The following is a 25,588-nucleotide window of genomic DNA, read 5'->3' as shown; positions in this document are numbered from 1 at the left end:
GCCGCGCCGCCGCCGCCGACCAAGTGACGGACGGCCGGCCGGCGGCCCGGGTAGCAGCCGAGGCGCGGAGGAGGTGGTGGTTTTTTTTTTTTTTTTTTGTCGGCCCACACGGGATTGGCTCACATAACGTCTGGCGCTCAAAGGCATGCTGCACAATACTGATTTACTTTTGTTCAACTTGTCTGAAACCAGACTCAATTCTGACCGATTGCCGGAACCAGAGAGCAGTTTTTCAAGCCGAGAGAAACGGACCTCCATGCCACGAGTTCCCTACACTGCGAATACGAACCTCGGCGTGCCGTCAGCAGCGCCCGTAGCGTCTGACCTCGGCACCGACACCGACACAGCGGCCGCGCGGCGGCGCCGCGGTCCGGTATGGATACCGGGTCACCTCCCAACGGACACGACCGACCTCAATGGCAACAGCAGGCGCGGAAGGCTGGCTGTGACCAATGGTGTCTAACTAGGAACTCGGCGGCATAACAGCTCTGGCACGAGAAAGGGTGACATCGTTAAAGGGACCCTCCCACCTTCAAAAAAGTTTATGAATTGGCATGAAAGTGATGTCGCTCGGTTCAGAAAGAGCGAAAACGAATATCTACCAAATTTCACCGAAAAATATTCACCAGTTTTCAAGATATTAGACTTTTACTTTTGTTTACTTTTTGGGATCTCCGCTGTTTCTAGCGACTTTATTTTAGAAGTGCGGCGTTTGCGGCAGATGTTGCGCGCAAATAGCATATACCACCGCGTGCTACAAAACGTTTTAGTCAAACATTTAAAAATCGTTAGATATCTGCGCTGACGTCACACATTCAGAGGGGTATTCCTAAGCATTAGCCCCTCTGAATCAAAATGCTGCAATTTTGAAATTCAATATTTCCGATTTAAGGCATTTCTCGATGTTGTGAGTGCCGAAACCGGTAATTGTGAGCCAGGGACCCCATTTTGGCTATCTCAACTCAAATCTAATGTTAAGGTGGGAGGGTCCCTTTAATAAGCTGCATGAGCATTGATCAAGCAGTCGATAGGACGGTACAAAGCTACAAACGTACCCAACGGCCTGCCTTGCCCAAACAAGGTCCAACGTCACAGAGAACTTCCGCGGAGCGAGAACAATGAACCAGCTACACAGCCGGAATGGAATTACGGCTCAGCCCGAGACAAAGCCAGTGACATTGGCGAGTCTCGGAACGAAACACAGGTCTGCTATTACCACCCGGAACCGAATGGTGGCTTTCTGCCGACCAAGTCATAACATCAGCTATATAGTCACAAAACGGGACATACAGCCCGGGGCTATCACCGGGGCCGGTCATAGAGAACTACCACCGCGCCGGCCGGTGCCAATGTCACCGACGCCGTGCGCGATGAAGCACGGTTTAGTCCAATGCTGTGACCCTGTCGCGCCGGAGTCGAACACGACCCATTGTCCGCTCCAGTGTCATTGAACGAGGGCAGGCCCGTGACGCGGCTGTGGTCAGTGACGATCGTACCACCGCGCCGGCCGCACGTATCCTTGGCCTGGTCGGGCAGGTAACCAGTAATTGTGGTGAGGTGAGGACCGGTCGAATAACGTCGATAAACAGGAAAACGGACTCACAAGCCAAAGCGGTATCTTGAGTGAAATATCACTCATGGATATCGCATAAAACATTCAAGCGAATGAACCACTTGTTGATAAGTATGCGTGCTTGAGCAGGACTGATGAGTGTGAAATATCTTGCGATTGTACCGAAAACGGGTCAGACCAATGGACCCGAGATTGTAGAAGAAATTATGGACTTGGTGTTTTTTGTGGTAATTAGTCAAGTTCGCTCGCTGTAAAGCGAGGCTTGAAAAAAAACTATGCAATTGATACGCATATTTATGGAGCGTTTATGCAATTAACGGCTCGTAGCACTGCCACGCCCACCTTCCCCACCAAACACACAGACGGCGCTGACGGCGATCAGCATCGGGCAGCGCAGCGGCTGTGCGGGCAGAGCAGCCGCCGCGAGAGCCGCGCCATTCTGCCGCTAGGTGGCAGCGGCGTCGGACGCCTGAACACATACTGTGCCGCATGGCTCGAATCGGACGGGCGAGGAGGCGCCTGCCAGGAACGACAGCGGCCGCTCCTGGCGGGCTGTTCTTACCTTAGAAAGGTAGATCGATTGCTAAATCTGAGAACGAAAGCTGTTTTATAATTCAGTTTGTCCTGCTGATATCGACTGGCATCTAAAACGGTCTTTCCGAATTCCCGTTCACGGCTCGAAGGGAATGGGACCTGTCCCATGTTCGTTAAAACCAGCTTCAATCGTAGTTCTTCAACTTTTTAATAAAACTTTTAAATGTTATAACTAGTTACTTCGGCTACTAAGCAAACTTCGTAGTGTACGATAGCAAAGCGCCTGCCACTTTTGAAAAATACGAGACACCACATCAAGTTTATGTTTAAATTTAGCGCCACTGACTCGATATTTTACCATCCAATGGTCAAAGCCTTCACTACGAGACGTTAAATCGATGCTCCATGGCTACAAATGTATGCAGCAACAAATTTGAAGATAAATTCCAAGAGTGCCCTAAAAGAAAGCATGAACCCATCATTATTCATTTAGCGCTAAAACGCATCGGCACAATAACGTCTTTCAAACTATCAGCTGCCTTATATAGGATTGGTGAAAAATCTTCCTAATGTATGGATAAAACAACTATCACATTAAGTATGGTAATCATTAAACCCAATCACCTCACATGATTAAACAGCAAAATCAGAGCATCGGCTGTGTATGTAATCAATAAAACGCATTTATAGAGCCGTAATGATTTAAAAATCTTAACTTTAAAAACGCTATCGATGAATGGTCTGCAAATCATTTGACACATACCTAAGTAGGAAGCAGTTATTTCAGAAACATTTAAAACATATTTAGTAAATTTAACTACAATCCAATGTTGCAAACAAACCAAGCAATAAACAATGAAACTACGCCAGAGATTCCGCTGTGCTCACCCCTGGCCCCGGAGCAGCACGGTGTACAAACATCTTATCCCGGCCTATCGCCGGCTGATAACCCTGGGACCTCTGAGTCTCGGAGGTCCCGCGGGACGGGGTCAGAGACGGGCCAGGGTCGCGGACGGCACGGGGCGGCCAGGGGGACCACGGGCGGGGTCTACTGTCTGCAGCAGACCACAGGCCAACAGTGCAGCCAGGCCGGACCAGGACCCGGACACTGGAAAAGTCACGTGGCAGCGAACCACCAGAATAAACCTTCGAATAATTATATCAAAACAACAAACAGCCCCAAACTAGCCGCGGCCTAGTCAGCCGAGCCTGTTGAGGCGGAACCTGGGCCGGATTTTCCGTCGTCCTGGCACCTCGGCGGGCCCGGAGCGGTGGCCGGACCGGTGTTCCGAGAGACGCATGACAAATTAAATCAGGCCCGGCCGGCCGCAGCCAATATAGGCCGGCCGATGGGGATACCTCGGGGAGCCGACACCAATCAGCGACGCCCGGGCGGCAGAGAGGGCGGGATGGGACGGGCTGCGATGGGGAGAGAAGGGGCGGACGGGGTGGGACGGGGCAGATGGACGGGGCGGGTGAGACGGGACGGGACGTGAAGGGAAGGAACCGGCCGAACGGGCAAGGTAGACAAATTGCAAGAAACCAGGAGGACGAACGCCGAACTTGAACCGAAGACGATAGAGCCGAAGAGAACCATGAGTAAATAACCGAATATTGGCATGGTTGACACACCAATGAAGGCCTAAAAAAGACCATACAAGTCAGGAAATCGTAAGACTTCATGGTATCTAACCAACCAGAAGTTACCGTGTGCGTAGTCTTCTATTTTGAACCGGTGCATACCAATGCGAATGACATGTCCGGTCTGCACAATAAGCAATTTACAATAGCAGCACAGAGCAAGCACCAAATCAAAACCAACCTGTATTTTCATTGGCCACATTTATGTGCACATCAGGAGGAGCCTGAGGAACGGATCCCATGAAGCCTGGATTCGAGAGGTTCAGCAAGCCGGCACAAACTCCGGCCCTCCCCTGCCGTGCGATGAGGACGTCGTGCTGGATGCAAAACCCTGCGTGCGGCGAGTCGCTGCCTGGATGGCGAGCGAGGCGGGCCTAGCGGAGCTCCCAGCGGAGCCGCTGGCCCTGACACCGCCTGTCCTTCTACCGGACTCCACAAGTCTGACTACATCGACCTCTCTGACGGTGCCCACCTCGCGCACAAACCCACCGGAAGCGAGAAGAGCTGCAGCGGAGACGACGCTGGCGTCTCTCCCGCAGCCCGACGTGTCCATCTGGACCGACGGTTCGGCTGGGGCCGGCACGCACGATGGCGGAGGGGGAGCCCTGCTGATCTTCCACCAGGAGTCCCGCACCGTTCAGCTAACGGTAGCGGCCGGGAAGGTATGCAGCAGCACCCGGGCCGAACTCGTGGCCATCCGCGAGGCGCTGGCCGAGGCCGCGGGCGATCTGCCTGACCGGCCGAGCATGCTGCTCCTCCTCTGCTGCGACTCGCGTGCAGCCATCCAGTCGCTACAAGACACGGCGGACTCCCAGTCGGCTCTGGTAGCGGAGATCAGGGACCTGCTAGACACCATCACTTGTTCAGGCCACAGACTCCACTTGCAGTGGGTGCCCGGCCACGCGGGCCTGCCGGAGAACGAGGAGGCGGACCGTCTGGCAGCGATCGGGAGCTCGCGCAGACAGGACCAGATCCCCGTGGACCTGTGGTCGGCGAGAGCCGCGGTGGCCCGCCGGGCGCGGGCGATGTGTGATGCGCGCGCCAGACGCAGCCACCCGCACCCCGACCCGACGCCCGGGCACGACGGACTGGACCGCCGAGCGTCGGTAACCGTGGCGCAGCTCCGGGTGGGATGTTCGCCCCTGACAGGAGACACCCGGCACCGACTCGGGCTGGCTGAGTCCGACGCGTGCGTCGACTGCGGCGAGCCGGACTCGGTCCCGCACCTGCTGATGGACTGCCCCGCACACCAGGGGCCTCGGACCCGCCGGTGGGGCCCCCTGCCGACGCTGGGGGAGATATTCTCCACCGAAGCTGACCTCATCGTAGACTTCCTGGTGGAGACGGGCCGGGCCCCACGGGACCCGGCCTAAGCTGGCAAGGAAGAAGAAGAAGGAACGGAATCGTAGCGTATATGGCAGGAAAACACGGTATCTTGTGATGACAGCGCCTCACCCTAGGACGGTCAGTTTTTAGCCGTGTCCCTTATCTGCAAGCACATGGATTACCTCCCCACCGAAGCCATCCCTCATGCCAATATTTCACACCCAAGACAGGCGCATGGTCATCGGCGATTGATTTAGTGGTTTTATTAGCGGTTCTAGTTACCGACACCCAGCTGAGCTCCCGGCTGTTTAATATTCCATCTATCACACACCCGACGCTCGCCCCAGACCCGGCAGCCGGCGGCCAGCGCCCCCCCCCCCCCCCCCACGCCGTGTTAGTACCCGGAGCTTCACAGCACCCCGGCAGGACAGTCGGTCCCTGACGACTGGGCGATAGTTAATGAGCGGCGGGTGAGCGGCAATTAGTGAACGCTACTTACTGGGACGCCTTGGAATCGGAACAGAACCGTCTTGTCCCAGAGCACCTGGTGAGAGTTGGGGACATTGCATAAAGTGTATTGGCGCGTTGATTAGATCACAAGAAGACGCTATACATAAGATATGCAAATTATGCATGCCAGTGCAATAAATGCACTGACACGACAGAAATTGAATGTCGACCAGGCCTCCTAGCTAAGAGAAGGGCCTAATATAAAAAGAAAGATGATAATTGAAGCCGGTCGCTTAGCAATGTTATCAAAAGCTCCTTTGTTTTAAGCTAAGAGCAATAAAACAATTTATCCATGCACTTTAAAGAACTGAACAGGGAAACTAAATAGGCAATAATGGATGAAACCCTCATTTTTACTCGATGCCTCGATGTCATGTGACGTATCACTGCCCGACACTGGGAAGGAGTGAACACTGACTCTTTCAGATGGCAGCAGGAGGGTACCCAGGACCTGACAGCAAGGTTGATCAAGGACTTGTAACCCAGCTGCGACCGAGTGACATGAATTTATACTGAGCCGCCATCGCAAAAGACGAGGTTAAAAGCCATCGGATTAATCTTTAAGCCAAGGCGGATGAATCAAATGATGATGAAGATGACTGAGGTTATGAGGCTTCCGGGGCTCATGATAGTCAGCGCGGCGACTAAACCAGAGATCAGAAGGACATCTATCACTTAAAATACTGAGCGCTGGTGACCTTGCAAAGGTGGAACTACAAAGAAGCCAGACTGTATCAAATTATAGACAGAGGGCTGTTGTTGCTCACGAGGCGGGCAACCTCCGCAGCTCTTCCTCCGTTTCATCGAGTGCGGATTACCCTACGTGACTGTCCTCAGAAAGCAGTCGGGCTGTTTACCAGTGCAGCCGGACTGTACTCGGCCTCACGACTGACCAGGCTGTCCCAAGACTCCAGAGCTGACCCCAGTGTTTCCGGACCGCAGGATTGACCAGACTGATTACAGACGGGTCAGACTGGACCGAACTGCTCGTACCAAGCTGTGGGGGTGACCTGACTAGTCCCGGACTGACCGGACTGAGTGAGACTGACTGGACTGCTTGACCCGGACTGAGTGAACACGGTCAGTGACCGAGCCGCCACTCACCGATGTCGTGTCGGGTGCCGGCCGCCGGGTCGTCGCAATCTGTCGACACCTTCTGGTAGCCGGACGTCCGTCTGAAGAGAGAGGGAGAGTCGCGTCAGACGGGTGGAGGGAGACGGCATGGCAGGGAACCTGGAGACTCCAGAGTGGAAACGGTGAGATGCAATAAGGACGGAGTGCAAAACACAGCAAACACAGAAATCGGGTAGAAAAGAGACAGCGTGGCATTGAGCGGCATACTGAGCGGAATCAAATGGTTTGAATAGAAATGTGACGCTAAAACTCTAATTTCACAAAAAAAAAGATTCAATTTACAAATGACGTGATATGTTCGACTTCGGGCACGTGTGCTGAGCTACCGAAGTGCATGAGCATTGAGCAATGAGCAGACCGCCGAAGGTCGAATGACGCACATAGCAGACTACGGCCCTGCCATCTGCGTTTCACTGTCACCGCCTCGAAGACCAATGGCCGTAGCTGCCATCTCCATTTCGTGTCGCGAGACCATTTGGCCGCGGCCGTCTCTCAGGCTTCCGATACATGTCACATAATACATCCAATACCGCCGCCTGACACTATCGTTAGTGCGCTAAGACGGCCATCATTTAGTGAGCAAAAGCCAATCGATGCCCGCCGGCGGCGCGCGTCAATAAAAGCGGCCGGCTCGGGCCGGGCTCCGGCCGTCAGCAGCCGTCACACACATCCGGCTGCCGCCGCCGGGAGCCGGCAACTGGCGCCCATTGATCATGGTCGGCGGGTATTTGAGGCAGCCGGTTCACAGCAGGAACGTCTAGGGAGGAGGGAGGTTGGACAGTGTAACGGAGCTATATATCAGCCTGGGCTCTACTAGCATTTTGTCCGACAGCGATATAGAAATGTTTGGAAATAAGTAATACATCTTGTTCATGGCAATAAGCAGCTAAGAGCACGTCTTGATGTATTCTGCCCTCCCGCAAAATTCGCCTGAAACCGAATGTTATACATGACGCAAGGCACCAACAAGAACTAGTAATATTCCCAGCAACAATTCGTCCTCATAAATGTCCCAATTCAATAGAAGGTGAGCAACTGATCACAAATCCCCACCATGAAGACTGAGGAGCCACATGTTCATAGAATATTATGCAAGATCGCTTGGAAAAGTCGCAGGACCAATAGTCAGTTCTTTCATTATTATGTTTGCTCGTGTTTTATCGGGTTCGATGGTCCAGCAAGTACATTACATCCCTTCAAATAAGTACATAGTGCGTCAATTCAAATCACCTTCAATATTGGGCACCAGCAAGCCGTGTTTCCTATTCGGTGTCACGATCAGGCACAAATTAGCCACCGCCAACACACTTACCAAACATCAATCATTGATCAGCAGCCGCTAACTTCTGGCCAGACACCTCAGACACCACTTTCCGCCACACGTGGCGATGCCCGCGCCACCTACATATTCCCCCATTCCTCCCAGACCGCCGCCCTGCCATTCCTGTCACCTCCACTCCCGTCCACCCCACACACAAACCCCACGCTGTGTCTGTTCTGGAGCCGCCGGACCCCGCCGTCCCTGGGGACCCAGAGGGGCCCCCTGTCCCTTTCCTTGGCCAGCCGCTGTCCCCATGTCCCTCTCCAGCACCTGGGGACCCAGAAGGGACGCACTAGCCGGCCGGCCGCCGTCCACTGTCTCTTCCACACACCCCGCGCTGACCCCCTGTCCCTCCCACACACCCCTCTCCTTACCTGGGTACCCAGACGGGCCGCACCGGCCGGCCACCGTCCCCTGTCCTCCCACACACCCTGCGCTGTCCCCCTGTCTCTCTCCGTACCTGGGAACCCAGACGGGCCGCGCCAGCCGGCCGCCGTCCACTGTCTCTCCCACACACCCTGCGCTGTCCCCGTCCCTCCCTGACACCCCTCTCCGTACCTGGGGACCCACATGGGCCGGGCCGGCCGGCCGCTGACCCCCTGTCCTTCTCACACACCCCGCGCTGCCCCTGTCCCTCTGCCGTACCTGGGAACCCAGACGGGCCGCGCCGGCCGGCCGCCGTCCTCCTCGGGCGGCGAGCTGCGCTGCGGCAGGGTGCGGGTCCGCCGGATAGCCTGTCGGATGTCCTGGATGGCCGCCTGCACCGTGTCGGAGGGCGGCGGGCTGGCCGGACCCCGGTGCCGGCCCGCCCCCTGGTGGCCGCCAGGCGGCGTCGGCGAGCGGCCCGAGCCAGAGGATGGCGGCGGAGGTGGCGGTGGAGGTGGTGAGCCGGGCGCCGGCGGAGGGGGAGGCGGCGGCGTGGAGGTGCCTGCCGGAGAGAGGGCACGACAAGTCTTAAACAGAGCAAGGAGTGATGAAAACAGAACACACAAGCAAATGCTATGACAAAGATGCAATATAATTATTGAAAGTGTCGATATAACGAAGTTCATCACATCAATGAGATGGAATACAAGGTGTAAATGATTATAGTTCGTTTTTCTTAAGTTTGCCCCTCACTGTAAACGTCTTTTTGAACACAGCACGAGAATTGCTAGCTGAATTACTTAGAAAACTGGTTGGCGCACATTGATTTGACCAGATTTGACAGACGATCAATTTGATCAAATTTATTTACTATTTCACAGACTCGTATCTCGTATTTGCCAATACCTACAGCCCCACAGGGATAGACGACTTCTCAGGAATTATGTCTGAACTAATAAGTAAATTGCACGGCGCTTAACATAACGTTAAATCGTCGGTGTTCAAAGCTTATTTTGAGAATATTATTCATATCTACAATACAATGTGCGCCAACCAGTTTTCTCAGTAATTCAGCTAGCAATTCTCGTGCTGTGTTCAAAAAGACGTTTACAGTGAGGGGCAAACTTAAGAAAAACGAACTATATCAAATATCTTTAAAGACCAGCAAAACAATCAAGAAACGAGGTTCCGCTATAAAAACAAAGTTATTTCTTCTAGCATAAGTTTTATGCAACACTTATGTGCTCGAACACATGCGAACTATTACAACTTCCTTCGCGCTTTTCAAAGTAGCGAACAATACGCCGTGAGACCCGCCCCTGCAACCTATCTTTGGCAGAGCGTCGACAAGCAATGCACATAGCTTATGGAGCAGAATAACTAAGTTTGCAAATTACTGGCCTACCAGAAAACATCCCTCCCGGCGTTATTCCACGGAACAGCAGAGCAAACAATTCCGCGCACCGGCGCACACTGGGCCGGGGGCCCGGAAAAGTGCTAGAAATTATCTGTGACTGAGTTGTTGATCTCAGTGACAAGCAAACATGCTAAAAACGAAGTGGGGCTGCTTAACCCTCGCCGGACCTATTGTCGGACCTCCCACCCCCTCGGCCGGCCGAGGGGGAGGGTTGGTACGACCCCTTTTCGCCGTTTCGCCCCTAATGGAGCTAGAGCCTCGCGGAAAAAACAAGCGTGTGCGCCGTTTCAAGACGGAACGATTGATACCCGATTTTAAGGTCCCAGGTCAACCGGTAACCTCTGAGGTGAAGTCAAAAAGCCCAAGGTAGGGTTTGGTTTTTGGTAAATAATTTCGCAAAAAATGACCGCAGAGCAGCGATTTTGGCACCATCGTGTTCGCCTGGCTCAGGCGCGTCGAATGGTATACTTTTTGTCCGGGTGAGGTCAATTTAAGGTGTTGACCTCGAGTCAAGGTCAGGTCAGAGCCCATCAGGCCACGAACTTAATCGAAGGAAGTCGTATTGCATATCATTCGATTCGGGAGGTCTTTCCGAGTCCATTGGTGGCCTTCCTGAGTCGCTGGCTCAATTTGATCATGAGTTATTGACGAGAAACTCCTATGACCGTAGTGACGTCATAAATGACGTCTCGGAAGGTCAAAAATGCAAAAGTAAAGCATCGGATCTTGCAAGGAGTGCATGGAATCACGATTACGTGTGGTTGAGATAGTTTGAGATCATTCCATGCGCAAAAACAACAGTTTCCTTATTTCCCCATTTACTTTTAATGGTGAGGTCACGTGACCTCGAAGAGTAGCAGGCATTAGCAAAAATTGCGAGTAGGGTATGACAGAAAGATGATTAGTGGTTTGTATGGTATGGTCATTTTTAGCGGCTCAAAATAACATTTCTCAAAAAGTCTAACTAAAGAGCAAGTTGTTGTTGATTATCACTGGCTTGTGTTTGGGGGTTAATAATGACTGAATTTTTGAGTTAAGCCCAAAATTTTTGACAGGATTGTGTGCGTTGATCAATTCTGAGCTCAGGGACATATATTTTATTCAGATTATACGCGTTTGTTTTTCACAACTCCCAGCGCTTTAAAGAGCGCCGGGCCTTCAGTAGAGCGGCGAGGTGACAATTGCCCCTACATCATGTGGTTTACTGGCGCATATCTCGAAAAGTAGCAGGGAAAAGCAGCAAAGCACCAATATGGAACGAAAGATGAGTTATCAGAGGCTAGTATCAAATGTTCATTTTTAGCCGCTCGAAATCACATTTTTATAAAAGTCTAATTAAAAAAATTAGATATGATTTTTAATTACGTCTTGCAGCTGCTTGCAAAAAGCTAGCTTATCTTGCAGAAAAGCGATGCAATATGTGAGAATGATGTTGGCACAGTGAACAACAGTGCCCTGAACTACATAGTCTGACAGGAAAATTTCGTTCAAAACGACGATTGGTCAGCTAATAAACTACCGCTAAAGATCATCATGAAAATCGGTAAATGTGGTGGCCACTAGGGAGTCTAAATTGTCTTGTGTTTGTTGACAACTGACGACCTCAATTTTGACCTTAGGGAAAAACTGGCATCGGAATCGTATTCTTCGATCAATTTGGGATTAAATCTAACTTACTATTCGAACAGAATCCGTCTGTCTGTGAGTGTGTGTGTGTGTCCGCCACGCCGTGTAGTGGGTTCAATTTGTTACGGCTTCAGGGCAGACGGTACGACGTAGGGGGTTGAAATTTGCACGCCTTCTAGGTGACAGAGTGGGTCAGCGCCTTTTCTAGGTTTCGGCTCGCTGGGGTGCACGGTTGGCACGTGGCGGGCGCTGGAAGAACGCCAATGAAATTTTGATCGGTTCATATATCTTCTTTGAGAGCCGGGGTCGACAAACTTTGTGAGCTAAATGCATGCCGATCGGTGGCGAGTGCCTCGCATTGGCGGATCGGCAAGTTATTAATTTGAATGAAAAGTGGCGAAAAAATGTGTTAATTTTCGTTCGATGGAAACAGTTTGTGATACGAGTATACAATTGCACCGCGTTTGCCGCAATGCGCCACAATTATCTCAGGGCGTCATTTTTGCCGCAAATTGCACAGTTTTGTCAAATATGGTCCGATATGGGTGCAATTTGGTGCCAAGATGCATGCTCAATCGCCGGGTGAAAATGCGCCGCGTTTGCCGCAATGCACCACATTTGTCATAAAGCGCCATTTCCGGCAAAATCGAGTAAGGGTAATGGAATGGCACGAATAGGGGCAGGGCTGGGAACACTTTAAGTCTGGTATTTTAGTACTGATTGGATCCAATTATTCTGTGACCTGACATGACCCAGCGGTGTTGGTAGGGGTAGGGGTAGGGGTAGGGGTAGTGGTAGGGGTAGTGTAGTGGTAGGGGTAGTGTAGTGGTAGGGGTAGTGTAGTGGTAGGGGTAGGGTTAGGGGTAGGGGTAGTGGTAGGAGTAGTAGTAGGGGTAGGGGTAGTGGTAGGGGTAGTAGTAGGGGTAGTAGTAGGGGTAGTGGTAGGGGTAGGGGTAGTGGTAGGGGTAGGAGTATGGGTAGTAGTAGTGGTAGGGGTAGGGGTAGATGTAGTGGTAGGGGTAGGGGTAGTGGTAGGGGTAGTGGTATGGGTAGTGGTAGGGGTAGTGGTAGGGGTAGTGGTAGGGGTAGGGGTAGTGGTAGGGGTAGGGGTAGCGGTGGAGGCAAAAGCAGAACAGTGGCCCGGGCTGATTCCAGCTGGACGAGAGGTGACCTATGTGACCTGGCCTGACCCAAAGTGACCAGGGCTGACCCCTTTGACCCGTATTGACCCCGTATCACCCAAATTTCATCCAACAACGCCCTCAGAACAGTTCTGTTTTAAATTCTCTTCACATTTCCGTCCATATCTATGCTTCTAGACAACACATCGACATGAATCAAACACCATTCGAAAGCAAATTGGCTGGTGCCGCATTTTATGACCACGCAGCAAAGCAAGTGGCGCAGCCGCTTGTCTATATTACTATTTGAGGAGGGCGTAGTTTCTGTCTATTACGAAGGTCGCGACATGGTGCTACGTAGCGCGGGTTACAGATCACACCGTTGCACCTACCGCGCTGAAGTTTGCGCAACTCATAGAACAAGGATGGACAACGTGCCTTTGAGGGGTCTCAGCTCGATCGGGTCGATAGCGAGCGCGTGGCGCGTACCCGAAAAGTGCAAATTCGCGTCATAGACTTTACATGTATAAATCGGCTTGCAAAAACGGGCGAAAATGGCTAAATTTGCCCGACACGGGTCCGGTCCCGGTGCAATATCTCGGTAACCGTGCGCCCGATCGGCACGGGGAAAACAGCATCGTGTAGAGAATCGAACGGGCAATCGAATAGTGTGCGGTGCAGGGGTGGCACGCGCCACGTGCAAGTGTGAGGGCAATTTCATTTCAAAAAGTGCCATTTTAAACGGATTTTGGAATTTATATTAATTTCAGGTGATCGTCAGACGGAATGAGTTGAAACAGCGCCTATTAGCAATAAAAATGTACCGTCTCTCATGGAAAAATTGTGAAAAGCTAATTGATCAAAAACAATGTGGAAAAAATCGCTGAATTAAAATGGTATTTGTCCATAATGTGCCACTAAAAAGATACACGGGATTTGCTGCTTAACCTGATACGCTTGACAATTGAAAATGCTATCATTAGAAAGAGCATTCAATTCTCTCCAAGATCCAATCATCACGTTTGCATGACAAGCAACAGTATTCTTAAAAATATAAATGTTTCAAACCTCTGCAAAACGATTTTTAGCGAAAATTATCTACGCCTTTCATTTGTCTTAAAACTACGCACCTCAATTATAAAGCACATTTGACAGATTCTGAAGTGGAAAGCATGCTTATCAGACACGGGCACCTCGATCCGATGGATATTTTTTTCCAAACCAAAACGTTTAGCCATCAAAAAACAATCGACCGAAATGGATAGATAACCCAACCGACACAAGAACAACCGAACACCCGCCGATCGAAAATATCCCTTTTCGCGTTGCGGAGCACGCGGGTCACCCTAGTGATACCTATTTTGTTCATATTGCGGACAGTCAGTTTGGGGGAATTTCTAGCGCTTTTTCGGGCTGCCGGCCTACAGTGCGGCGGCGCCGGCCGGCCAGAGACCACGTTCCGGCGGAAACGGGGCCATTCCGAACGGAAGCGGGCCATCTCTGTCCAAAGTTGCCGCGACCAGTTCGGTGCGACAGAGCAGTTGGTCAAAGGGACGGTCACCGCCCACTGCTCGTGTCAAGAGCAGCGCAGAACCGCCGCCCACGGGCCGCTCAAACTCTGACAGGGGCCAGGAGTCGGCGAGATACAGCGGGAGTGCTGAGACGCTGGGATTGGCCCTGATTGACGGAATGGATCGGCAAGGGCAAGTGCAGTTCCTGGAGTATGCCGTAACCCGTCTGACCGACGGAGACCCTCACAACAGAAAAGGCAGCACGATTACTGACTCATGAACCTGTCTGGAACAAAACAGCTCAACCAATTTATAACCGGTCCGGGTGAATCCCGCCCATAAAATGCGATGCTTCTCGTTTGACTGCATAAATTCATAGAGCTATGGCCTCCACAGCATTTTACGAGACTGGTGGTATTTGTCATGCAGTGGCCGCTTAGACTGGGCCGCGGGGACTCGCTTCACCAATTGGCTCAATAGCATGACAACTGCACAGTTTCACACGGCCAACGAACGAGCCACCGCGACTGAAAGCGAGCCGGAAGAGAGTGCCACATCGGTCGAATGGAGCAATCACGAAATCAGATGAACAGATCCCAAACCACGATATCTATGGCTCGACATGATCTCCCCTTCAGACTGAATGGATCTGAATTGGCATTGCTGATGAGATACGTCCCACCACACTGGCGTGCTAGCCTGACCTCGTCCAATAACACCATTCAGATGTTTCTACATATACCGAAGAGTCTGTCACAGTCAGGCGGCAGGTCATCGTAACCATTCCGGCCGAAATTTGAGTACTGCACCAAGGGAAAGTAATTCGGTAGCCCATCGACCGGAACACAGAGCCATCGCACGGACACAGACGGGACGTTTTAAGTAGAAAACTTTTTTTATAAATTGCGTGCAGTTCCAACGTGTCAGACAGTCACCTTATTTGGGGGCATAAGATATGCCACCGGATAGTACTGGTCCTATTCTATGATTCTATTCTATTATATGGTTCTAGTACTGGTACTTCTCTTTACCGAACCGCCGCCTGCTAGTGCATGTCTGGACGGAATCAATCCCCTCCTACGTCTGCCAGAGAATCCCTGTCTCTTCACACACCCAGAGCACGGCCTAAGCACGCCGGAGCACGCCACTGTCCCGGGTCGGCGCGGCTCCGGCTCCGGTCGTCCGAGCGCGGTCTCCGGCCGTCTGAGCGCGTCTCGGGCAGCCCGCGTGCCGGTAGCTCATGCAACACACGGCCGGCAACTTGTGAGATCGGTCACGCACCTCGCCGAGCGATTGCGTGTCGGTTTCCTGTGCTGTTGCAGACACGCACGCGGCGACGCATGCTGTTGATGACAAAAGTTGAACGCCCTGGGTGGACCAACGGCAATGCTTGTGACGCAGCATTTGGTGATGGTGGATAAGTAGAGCGTGAACTGAATTCGGAGTCAATCAGCAACAGGTTGTCGTAGGTCGCTGCTAGGTCAGCTATCGCGAGTTCGCTCATAAAACCAGGCGATATGAACTGATCCAACGCTGCGGACGGTGCTGGTGAATCAGGACAAAACACATGGACAAACGCAATGGAGGGCGACCAGCGGATAAAGTCCACCGACGTAAAACGGCCCACTATCGGGTGACAAGTAGGCACATAGAGCAAGGAAAGCAAATAGCCTATCGATACTGGATAGCCAACTTCCCGCTATGGTCGCAGTAGCACCAGCCCAATAGCCTTTGTAGAGTGTAGTCATGCGTCGAACAAACCGACGCCTCGCAAACAATTTCCAATAAGCAGGATCATCTGACAAAACCATCGTTCCACAACAAAGACCCACACAATCAATCGGCTCAATCTTTTGCAGAATTCAAAGAAAGCCACTTAACCACTATGTGTAGCGAATTACCCTTCAACCACAGACGTCGTCTATCCTATCTTTTCGGACACAAATGTGGACTAGTTCCGACCCCACAATAAAGCGAGCACGCGGTCTCCACTCCTGAATACGTCTCAAGAATACCATCCGCTCCAGACCGTCTCCGAGACATCATCTCCCGAAGACCCCCCGGAATAAAGTCGACTTCGAACACCACTGAGCACATAGGGCGGCGACGGCGGCGGCGGAGACGGCATAACAGAACCGTCACTCAGCCCGCAGCATCCCAAACTGAAGGCGGCAGCGGCGGCGGCATCATTACTGGGCCATAACCGGCGCGGCGGTGGCGTGGAGCGGCGCGGCCCGGCGCCTCGCGGGTCTCCGGGGACCGAGTCGGACTGATAACGGCCGACAGACGGCCTGTCGGGAGCCGGGACCGAGCGGCGCGAGACGGGAGAGGCGACACGAGACGGAGAGGCGGGGAAGTGGGAAACGGAGACACCAGACGGCGCAGGGAGAGACGGTGATGTCAGAGGGGAGAGGTTAGAAAGGATGGGATGTAACAGAGAATAGAGGAGAGGCAATGCGAAATGGATATGAGAAGGACGTGGTGAAGAGTAAGTAATGCTCCTAATTTCTTCGATGAAAGCGATTCGAAAGTCGTAGCTCGCTATCGCGTCAGACTGATGTCATTATGACCTTTCAAATGCATCAAGCCTCCATTAAATCCTATCTTAAACATCAAAAGGCCGAGCCCATGGATGGAGGATGAGGCTGTGAAGGAGGCGATGGCGGCCCGTGATCTGGCCCGTGCCGACAGAGACTGCACCCCGTGTGAGGAGACCAGGGAAGAGTACCGTGTGCGCAGAAACGCTGTTAAGATGACAATAAACCGTGCGTGTTCCTCTTTCTACGAGACGTCTTTCCGGAACTCTCGGTCAAAGACCTGGAAGGACATTCGCCGTTTCCTGGTGTCCTCAAGCAAGTCGGTGGCGGCGGGAGTGGCAACACGGGATCCAGAGTGGGCGGACCGCCAAAACCGATTTTTTGCATCGGTCGGACCAAATGTTGCTGACGCCATGACCAACATGGACGTGGGAGAGATGCTGTCACCGCGCCCGCCTCGCGTGTGCAGTGGCTCGTTCAAGCCCCACCCCGTCACGCTTCCCGAGATCTCAGCAGCACTGCAACGGATGGGAGCATCGCGAGCGAGCGGTGAAGACGGCATCACCGTCCACATGTTACGGCTCACTTTCCCTGTGATCGGTCCCCAGCTGCTCAAGCTTGTAAACTGTTCTATTGTCAGCTGCGACCTGCCCATGCAATGGAAATCTGCCACTATAACCGCACTGCATAAAAAGGGTGATATTGGCGATCCGAACAATTACCGCCCAATATCTGTTCTCCCTACTGTGGCCAAACTTTGTGAAAGAGTTGTATGCACTCAATTGATGTCTTACCTGTCAGATCATCATATTCTATGTCCACAACAGTATGGTTTTCGACCCGGCTTGTCCACTGAGGCGGCCCTGCTTGACGCTGTCACGTTCGCAACCGATCAGATAGACAAAGGGATGGTGACGTCACTCGTCACCGCGGACACCTCCAAAGCTTTTGACAGCGTTGAGCATGGCCGCCTCCTGGACAAGCTGGGGTGGTACGGTATTTGTCCGGAATGGTTTTCTGCGTGGCTGTGTGACCGTACCCAGATCGTGCGTGGAGGGACCGATGTGCAGCCTGTGACGCACGGCGTAATACAGGGGTCCATTTTGGGCCCTGTCTTATTTTTGCTGCTAACAAACGACCTGCCCCAGCATATACCATTTGGAAAGCTAGTTATGTACGCTGACGACTCGCAGTTCCTTGATTCAGATTATTCTTCGAACATTCAGGCTTTGAAAAATCGCATTGAACGATCTCTTTCCGTGGCCCTAAAATGGTTCACTCAAAATCGTCTTAAAATCAACCCATCTAAAACTGAGTTTATATTACTGAGGTCCAGACGTCAAAACGTAGACATGGATCTGTCGATCAACTTCGGTGATGATGTGATTTCGCCATCTCATTCCGTCAAGGTGCTTGGTGTCGTCATCGACTCGTACTTGTCATGGGAGGACCACGTCTCGTCTATCGTTCGTCGCTGCTACTGTGTCTTAGTGGGTTTAGCAAGAGCGCGTCAGAAACTGCCGAAATGTACCAAACGGCTTTTAGTAGAAGCTCTCGTCTTCCCACATCTACAGTATTGCATTGCCGTCTGGGCCAACTGTAATTCATCCCAGAAAAGGCGCATCCAAAAAGTCATAAACTTTGGTGTTCGCATTGTTGCTGGTCTCAACCGTCGCGATCATGTCACGCCTATACGTCGCGAACTGGGGTGGTCCAGTGTTGACGAACTGATTGTCGAGCGTGATATTGCTGCCATGCGCCACCTGATCACTGCTCCGGCAGCGTCGGAGCTGCTGCGTGAGCGGGTCGTCCGCCGGTCTGATGTGTCGGCCCGGTGCACCCGGGCGACGGCGGGTGGTCAGCTTCACCTGCCCAAGGTCCGGACAGCGTTTGCCCGACGTGGCTTTTTCTACCGTGCAGCTAGCACTTGGAATAGCCACATGTGACTCAGTTTCATGTGATACATTGGTAGCGTACGGAGTCGACATTTTATGATGTAATAGGTATGATCTATTTTAACTGTTTTATTGCAGCATTGTGGTGTACTTTTGCATATTATGTAACTGACGTGGGTACCAGAAAATCCATCTTATGGAGGATCCGAATAAACTATCTGTATCTGTATCTGTATCTGTAAAAGCCCGGCGTAACCAGTAAGCAGAAAGCCACAACATCCCAACAGCACACCGCGTTACCCTGCGCAAGCCCGCCATCCGCACGCCGAACCGGGCCTGCCAGCAGCAGCAGCAGCGGCACTGCGGCCCCCGGGCACCTCCAATCGGCGGCAGAGGCGGCGGCGGCTGAGTAAACTGCCTCTGACGCCGCCGCCGGCCCATCACCAGTCGAGCCAGCCGCAGCGCACACACCCCGGCGGCACGCCGGTCCGCCGATCAAAGGACGGCTCCGGCCGGCCGCTCAGCCGCTGACAGCCAGTCGAATACGGGAACGGACCGCCGGCTCCACACAGCACTGATCGAAATTCCGAGCGGAGCAACAGACTACACGCCTGATTTGGCAGGTGGTCCAGACAATAGAAGAACAAAGTAGACCCAACTGCTGTAAGGATGACTGCAGAATAAATTCAAGGAGTGATGGTCGTTAGTGATGCATTCGAAACCAGTTTTCAGCGCCACTCAGAATCAGCGCGACAGGTAGATTGTCTATCATAAAAGCAAACAGTTGAATCAATGATTACGAACACTGCAAAACGGCCACCACTGATTGTCAGCTGGGTAGTTGTAATAGAAACGCTGAAATTGGTAACAACAAGTGCAACCAAACGCTATAAAAGGCAGTGCATTGTGGTACGTACCCAAAGGATCCAGTGAGCGCAGATCCAAGTCCCCGTTGCCGTATCGCGTCCTGAAGTGCTGCTGCTGGGGCGGCGGCTGCGGTGGTGGCTGCGGCACCGCCGGCGGCGGAGGCGGCGGCTGGTGCAGTTGCATTTGCTGCTGTTGCATTTGCTGCTGTTGCAGCTGCTGCTGCTGAAGTTGGTACTGCTGTTGCTGTAGCTGCTGATGTTTCAACTGCTGCTGCTGGATGTGATATTGCTGCTGCTTTTGTAGGTGTTCCTGGAGTAGTTTCTGTTGCTGCTGCTGCTCCTGTTGCTGCTGTAGCTGAAGCTGCTGCTGATGCTGGTGCTGCAGCTGCTCCTGTTGCTGCTGCAGCTGCAGCTGGAGTTGCTGCTGCTCCTGGTGCATCAGCCGCTGCTGCTGCTGCTGGCTGAGATACGACTCCACCTCCCTGTGGCGGGTCGGGGTGATGTTGTTCGCCACGCGGCCCTCCTCGGGCGTCACTCCCGGCGGCAGCGGAGGAGGAGCTGCCGGCTGTCTCCGCTCCCCCTCCAGCTGGCTCAGGTGGTGCCGGATCAGCGCCGCAGTAGCGTCCGCCGGCGCCATCACCGGCGGCGGGGCCGGCGGCGGGGGAGCGTCCTCCTCCCCGTCAGTCCTCTCGCCGTCCGACAGGCCGTCCTCCAGCACCGGCATGGCCGGGCAGAGCCGGCCGCTGGACGGCAGGCTGCCCTCGGACAGCTCAGACTCCACCTCGCCGGAGTCACACTCGGTCGTCTCCGGCGACAGCGTGAAGTTCCGGCTGGGCTCGGCGGCGGCCGGCGGCGCCCGCTCCACACTGCTCCGCTCCGCACTGGTCCCGGCACACTCAGAGCCCGACTGGGCGACGGCCGGCCGCGCCGCCAGCTCGGCAGGCCGGTCCGGCGCCGCCGCGACACCCGATAGCACCGCGGTCGGCGCCGCCGCCACCGAGACCGGCGTGACGGGCGCGGCGGCCGGCGGCACTGGCACAGAGTCCCCAGAGGCGAGCTCCGCCAGCGGCGGCGCCAGATCGGCCAACGAAAAGTCACCGGGCACCGGCGCACTCTGAGTCATTTCGCGCACCTCGGCCGGCCAAAAGTACTGTCCGGTCGGCTCGGCCTGCTCCACCACCTGTCTGTCGGGCCAGCGCGGCTCCTGGGCCGGCTCGCGCGGCGGCGCCGGCGACTCCTGCCACACGCGCTGCGGGAAGCCGGGCCGGCCGGCGGGCCGCACCACCGCCGGCTTGGGTCCGTACCGGCGCGGCGAGCCCTCGTAGTCGGCGATCGGCACGGAGCCGATCAGCCGCTGGGTGTCGGGCGGGCGCGGCGCCTCCTCCGGCGCGGCGCGGCCGTTGGTCTGCCGGGTGACGGCCACGGAGGGCACGGCGGGCGCCGGCGGCGCGCAGCTCACCTCGCCGATGCCGGCGCGGCCGTCCACCGGCGTGTCGCCCACGTCGAACCCGTCGCCGGCCATGCCGACCGAGCCGCCCAGCGTCGTCTCGCGGATGGGCTGGAAGCCGAGGATGGCCAGGTGCAGCGAGTTGGTGGCCTCGGCCGGCGGCGGCGGCGGCTCGGCCGGCAGTCGGCGCTCGGCGCGCGCGCCCGGCTGCGGCCGCCGCTTGCCGGGCCGGCTGCGGCTCTGGCAGAACAGCTCTCGACCGCCGGCCAGCTCGATGCGCGAGTCGCGCGCCGCGCTCGGCCGGCCGGAGCTCGAGTCGGAGTCGGCGTCACCGGGCGGCTCGCACGAGCCCCGGCGCACCACCTCGTCCATGACTCCGGCGGCGGCTCCGGCTCCGGGCGCGGGTCCGGGGAAGAGTGCGGCGCCGGGCGCGGATGCGTCGGCGGGCGGTTCGCTGAGGTCGATCAGGTCGCGGCTGCTCACATGGCCTCCGGGCGACAGCTGGCCGCGGCACTTGGGGAACAGGCGGCTGATGTCTTCCTCTCCGTAGCTGAGCAGATCAGCCATGCCGCGACATGTTGGCCCAAATACGGACACCTGCCAGGGCAGGGACACAGGTCAGACCAGGTCAGACACAGGCCAGAATCAAGAGAAGCATTCAGCGATGGCCGAGGAGGTCCAAAAAAAGACAGTGTGCATTGCAGTAATATACAACGCCAGTTCCGGCCGATGCGTCCGTATTATGAGGGCTATAAAATCAAATTTCACGATGCTGCGGCCAATAAATAATAAGGGGCTATTTTGAATTGGGTTGATTAAGCGAAATTACCGGATATCATAAATGGACGGCAGAAACATCAACTTTATGGCCGATAATGCACAAAATTAAGCCAATCTGAGCCATAATGACGCGATGGAAAAGGCTCGATTTCGCCAGTACAGGGACAGATTCAGGTCAAAGCCTATCGGCACCCGAAAAGGGTAGGGTCAGAAGCCATTAAGCCAATATTGAGTGTAAGTAGTGTAATCTGTTGTCTCGCAAGCGTCAGCGGCCAACGGTAATAATGTCGCGGTACAGTACCAAATGACTTCGTATAAAGGTTTTTCACAGTGCGTCACATTCCAGAATCCAGACACTATGCCGATCGCCACTACTCGTTTTCATGTTAAGCAGTAGCAGGAAAAAATATATATATGTAAGTAGTTTTACATCACCACCACACGCGAAGTAAAATTTAAATCGCATTACCTCAATCTAAAGCGAACATTTATCACAGGCAGGCAAGAGCATGGGCGTCGCCACCACTACGGACACTACGGACAGTGTCCGTACAAGTTTTGGAAGGTCCCAAAACTTGTACGGAATGTCCGTACAAGTTTCGACGACCGAAAGTGAGCTTTTTGCATCATATTCAAATTACAAATGCCGTAAAAGCATTATCAATATTGCTATTTTTCTTGAAAGTATTCAGGATGTTTTAGTTTTGACAAGGAAGGAAGCAGTCTTTATCACATTTATTTCGATGCACATCTACCAGCTCAATGACTTGTTCTCTTTCAAATGCATTTGTAGATTAGGTGCCGATCGATTCCAGATGATCACACAAGCTTAAAAGAATTCGCCTAACACTGCGGAGCAGTTGGCAGGGGACCTCCCCCTAGCCCTGACACTCTCCTTGTTGAGCAGCAAGAAATACGGAAGGGCAAAGTCAGCAGACTGCAACTGACTAGACCGGGTCGAACCGAACTGAACAGAGTAAGGTAAGGGTAAAGGGCAGGGATGTAAAAATCGAAGACAGGCCGGGGTTCATAGGCGGCGGAACGGGGAGGGCACCGGGGCACCGTGCCCCCCTTTGATTTTGGCATTTTAACATTAGCCCTATGGACGTTGCATGGAAAGAATGGGACCAAAAGTCGGCAGTGCCCCCCTTTAATTGAAGGTGTTCCGCCGCTACTGCCGGGGTTGCTAGGGAGAAAGGAGAATGAAGGGCATATAAGGATGGTTTTGAAGATCATGGACCGCTCACTCGTCAGGAAAAGAAGTGCACGACATGCAAGGGCATTGACGAATGGGAAGGGACTACCTAGCTGGGGCATCAGACAGAGAAGGCGCTGGGTCGGGCGGGGCACGGGAATCGACAGGGCGAAGGACAGGACAAAGATCAGGTAGGGATGGTGGAGTAGGGTAGGAGATATGCAGGGGATATAGGACATGGCATATGCAGGACAGGAAGCAGACAAAACCAGGCACAGGCAAGATAATGCACAGGATAGAGCAGATGCAGACATGTAAAACACTGGGCACATGAAATGACGGTAGGTATAAAGTACGAGACAGAGCACGCCTTTGCCATGGACAACAGGACAGGGGACAGCGCGGGGTACATGGAACAGAGCGCAGGAAGGACACCTACACAGGGAAGGACAGAGCTCAGATAGGCAAGGACTCAGGAATACAAGGGCCTGTGAGAAAGAAGACTATGTCCTTCAATATGGCCATGTGAAGAGATCAAATATCGCTCTAATGTGGGTCCCACAAATGTTGTTGTACAGCGCTATTAAACACCGCGTCGCGCGGCTTCGCTAGATAAGCCCGGACCGGAGCCGCCCCTGCGGTGCGTTGAGGCCCTCTAGTTTGTCCGCGCTGGGCTCGCCCGTGCGACCCGACCGCGGCCGCGGGGCATTGGCGGAGTCGGCCGGCTGGCCGGCTGTGCTCGGCGCGGCGGGGCATTCGGTGTGCGGCGGTGGTTAAATACAGACTGTGCGGACTTACGAGCAGTGTGAGTGAGTAAGGACCTCGGTAACAATGTCACATTCACGCTAATCAGAAACAAGTATAGGTATCATTATTTGGAGAACGCAAGTGTTTCCCATCGAGCGGGCCCAAGCGACGTGGAGCGATATTTTAATACGGGGAAACCGTAATCGGAAAGAATGAAGAAAAAACCGAAAGTGCTACTAACGTTAGTGAAAATGTTGTTCGTGCTGTTGTTCATGATGAGCACAAAGTTTGAAACTTCGAGTTAGAACTGTCAACTGACTGATGATTGATCTCAGCGATCGCTGGCCCGACATTCTCCAAGGCATGTCCTGGAGCCCTCAGAGGTCGACACAGGCTCTCAGAGTCAGGTGGGGCCCTCAAAATTCTACTAGGGACCTTTAGAGGCCGGACTGAGGCCCTCAGAGGCGCATGCAAGGCTAGGCACTCATAAGCAATGAATGGGTCCTTTCGAGGCAGGTTTGGGCTCCCGTGAGCTGTAATGGGGCATCAAGAACTGCATGGGAGTTAGAGAGCTCAGCTGCGTTGGACCCCTAAAAGTCGGCGTGGGCTCCTAAAGGTCGCCTGGAAGCTCGAGATATCTGTGTAGCGGTCTTCAAAGGTTTATATAGGCCCGCCCCTCGGTAGCCACTAGCCAGGGAGGGCCCTCAGAGGCCAACAAAGACTCGCAGGAGCTAACGCTGTATGTAAGGGCCTGAAGCCATTTAAAACACCCAGTCATCAGGAAATAGAAATTTTTCCTTTTCTTTTTGATGGGTCCATGGTTCAAGGAGCGCTTGCATATTTGCGATATGTGGATGTAGGAGGTTATGTAGACGTAGGATGTGTCTGCAAAAAGATATGTTTGATTCTCAGGTATTCCGGATTGGGATGCCAGAACACATCCTGTACCCTATTATACGAGATAAACAGGAGTGCTTATCTACCTGCGCAAGCATTTCCTCATTCTACTGCATTTCGATAAGACAATTTACTCGTTACGTTAAAAGTGTCCCATTCATGATTCAAATTTGATTTAGGCTATTCAAATTCAAATTTGATCTCTCGTTGAATACACCATGCAAAACGCATAACGTTTGGTACACTGTAGTGAGATAACAGTATTGTTTATGGGGTTAACACTTCTGACGAATGAGACAACCGACATAATGTGTCCGTACAAGTTGGGGAGCCGTGGCGACGCCCCTGGGCAAGAGCATTGTTTGTCCCGCCCAGACAGCCATCCCGAGAAGCTTTTTGATACGGGACCCTAATGAAAGGCACTCCAGACAGTTTAATCATATTGTCGCAAAAGAGAAAATTCAAGACCAGCCAGACGAAATGGAAGATGAACATAAATTGCATGTAATAAGACGCTGCAGCGAGAGCCACGAGCAAGACGTCAACATCGTCTTTCATCGGGCACCGTGCCTCCCGGATGGAAATAGATACGGAGACGGCATATTTGTCGTCCGGGCCGTGCAGAAGCGAGAGAGCTGTAAAAGGTGCTCCAGGTACCGCAGATGGTCCCAAATGGCACAATGCAGGTGTCACGGTGGGCGGATCACCACTGTTTAGAGATGTAAAAATCCGCCTTCCTGGCGTCCAGGTACGGTAGTGTTGTCTAACCACGCGAGAGGAATGACTCAACAGAAGTTCAAACTAACTTGCATCCGTGGTTCGAAACACAATGCACATCCCCGTAAAAAAATCAAATTAAAGAACACCCATGATAACCAAACAAGACGATAAGAAAAAAAAACAGGGAACTGCTGAAGGGCCACAAAGTATACAGACTGGATCCCATTCCCATTAACTACCCTGAACTTATGACCACTGCAAAAACTTGGCGGCATTATCCCATTAAGAACTGTGCAAACGCCCACTGGAGCGGGGAAGCCTGAACCAACAAAGTTCGTTTGTTCTTCCGGTCCAGAGCCGACACTCGGCTGTTAAAATCGTCCTCCTTTCAGGTCTCCAGAACCGAGGCCAGTGACCTGGTGGG

At 53.4% G+C, this 25,588-nt stretch overlaps 1 protein-coding gene across 1 annotated transcript in view; it reads right to left on the bottom strand.

Annotated features, from left to right (window-relative positions):
• Window positions 1-25,588, bottom strand: part of LOC122391672 (histone-lysine N-methyltransferase 2D-like) — a 74,630-nt gene that overhangs the window by 10,402 nt on the left and 38,640 nt on the right. The window contains exons 3-6 of the mRNA XM_043385811.1: window positions 19,430-21,422; window positions 8,685-8,967; window positions 6,689-6,759; window positions 5,574-5,618 (exon numbers count right to left, since the gene is read on the bottom strand). Of these exons, the coding sequence (XP_043241746.1) occupies window positions 5,574-5,618; window positions 6,689-6,759; window positions 8,685-8,967; window positions 19,430-21,392 (2,362 nt within the window). The 5' untranslated portion in view covers window positions 21,393-21,422. The remainder of the gene's footprint in view (window positions 1-5,573; window positions 5,619-6,688; window positions 6,760-8,684; window positions 8,968-19,429; window positions 21,423-25,588) is intronic.

The sequence above is a fragment of the Amphibalanus amphitrite genome, unplaced genomic scaffold (genome assembly GCF_019059575.1).
Source record: "Amphibalanus amphitrite isolate SeventyFive unplaced genomic scaffold, NRLGWU_Aamphi_draft 000449F_arrow, whole genome shotgun sequence".
Lineage (NCBI taxonomy): Eukaryota > Metazoa > Arthropoda > Thecostraca > Balanomorpha > Balanidae > Amphibalanus > Amphibalanus amphitrite.
This window is presented reverse-complemented; position numbering and strand designations above follow the sequence as displayed.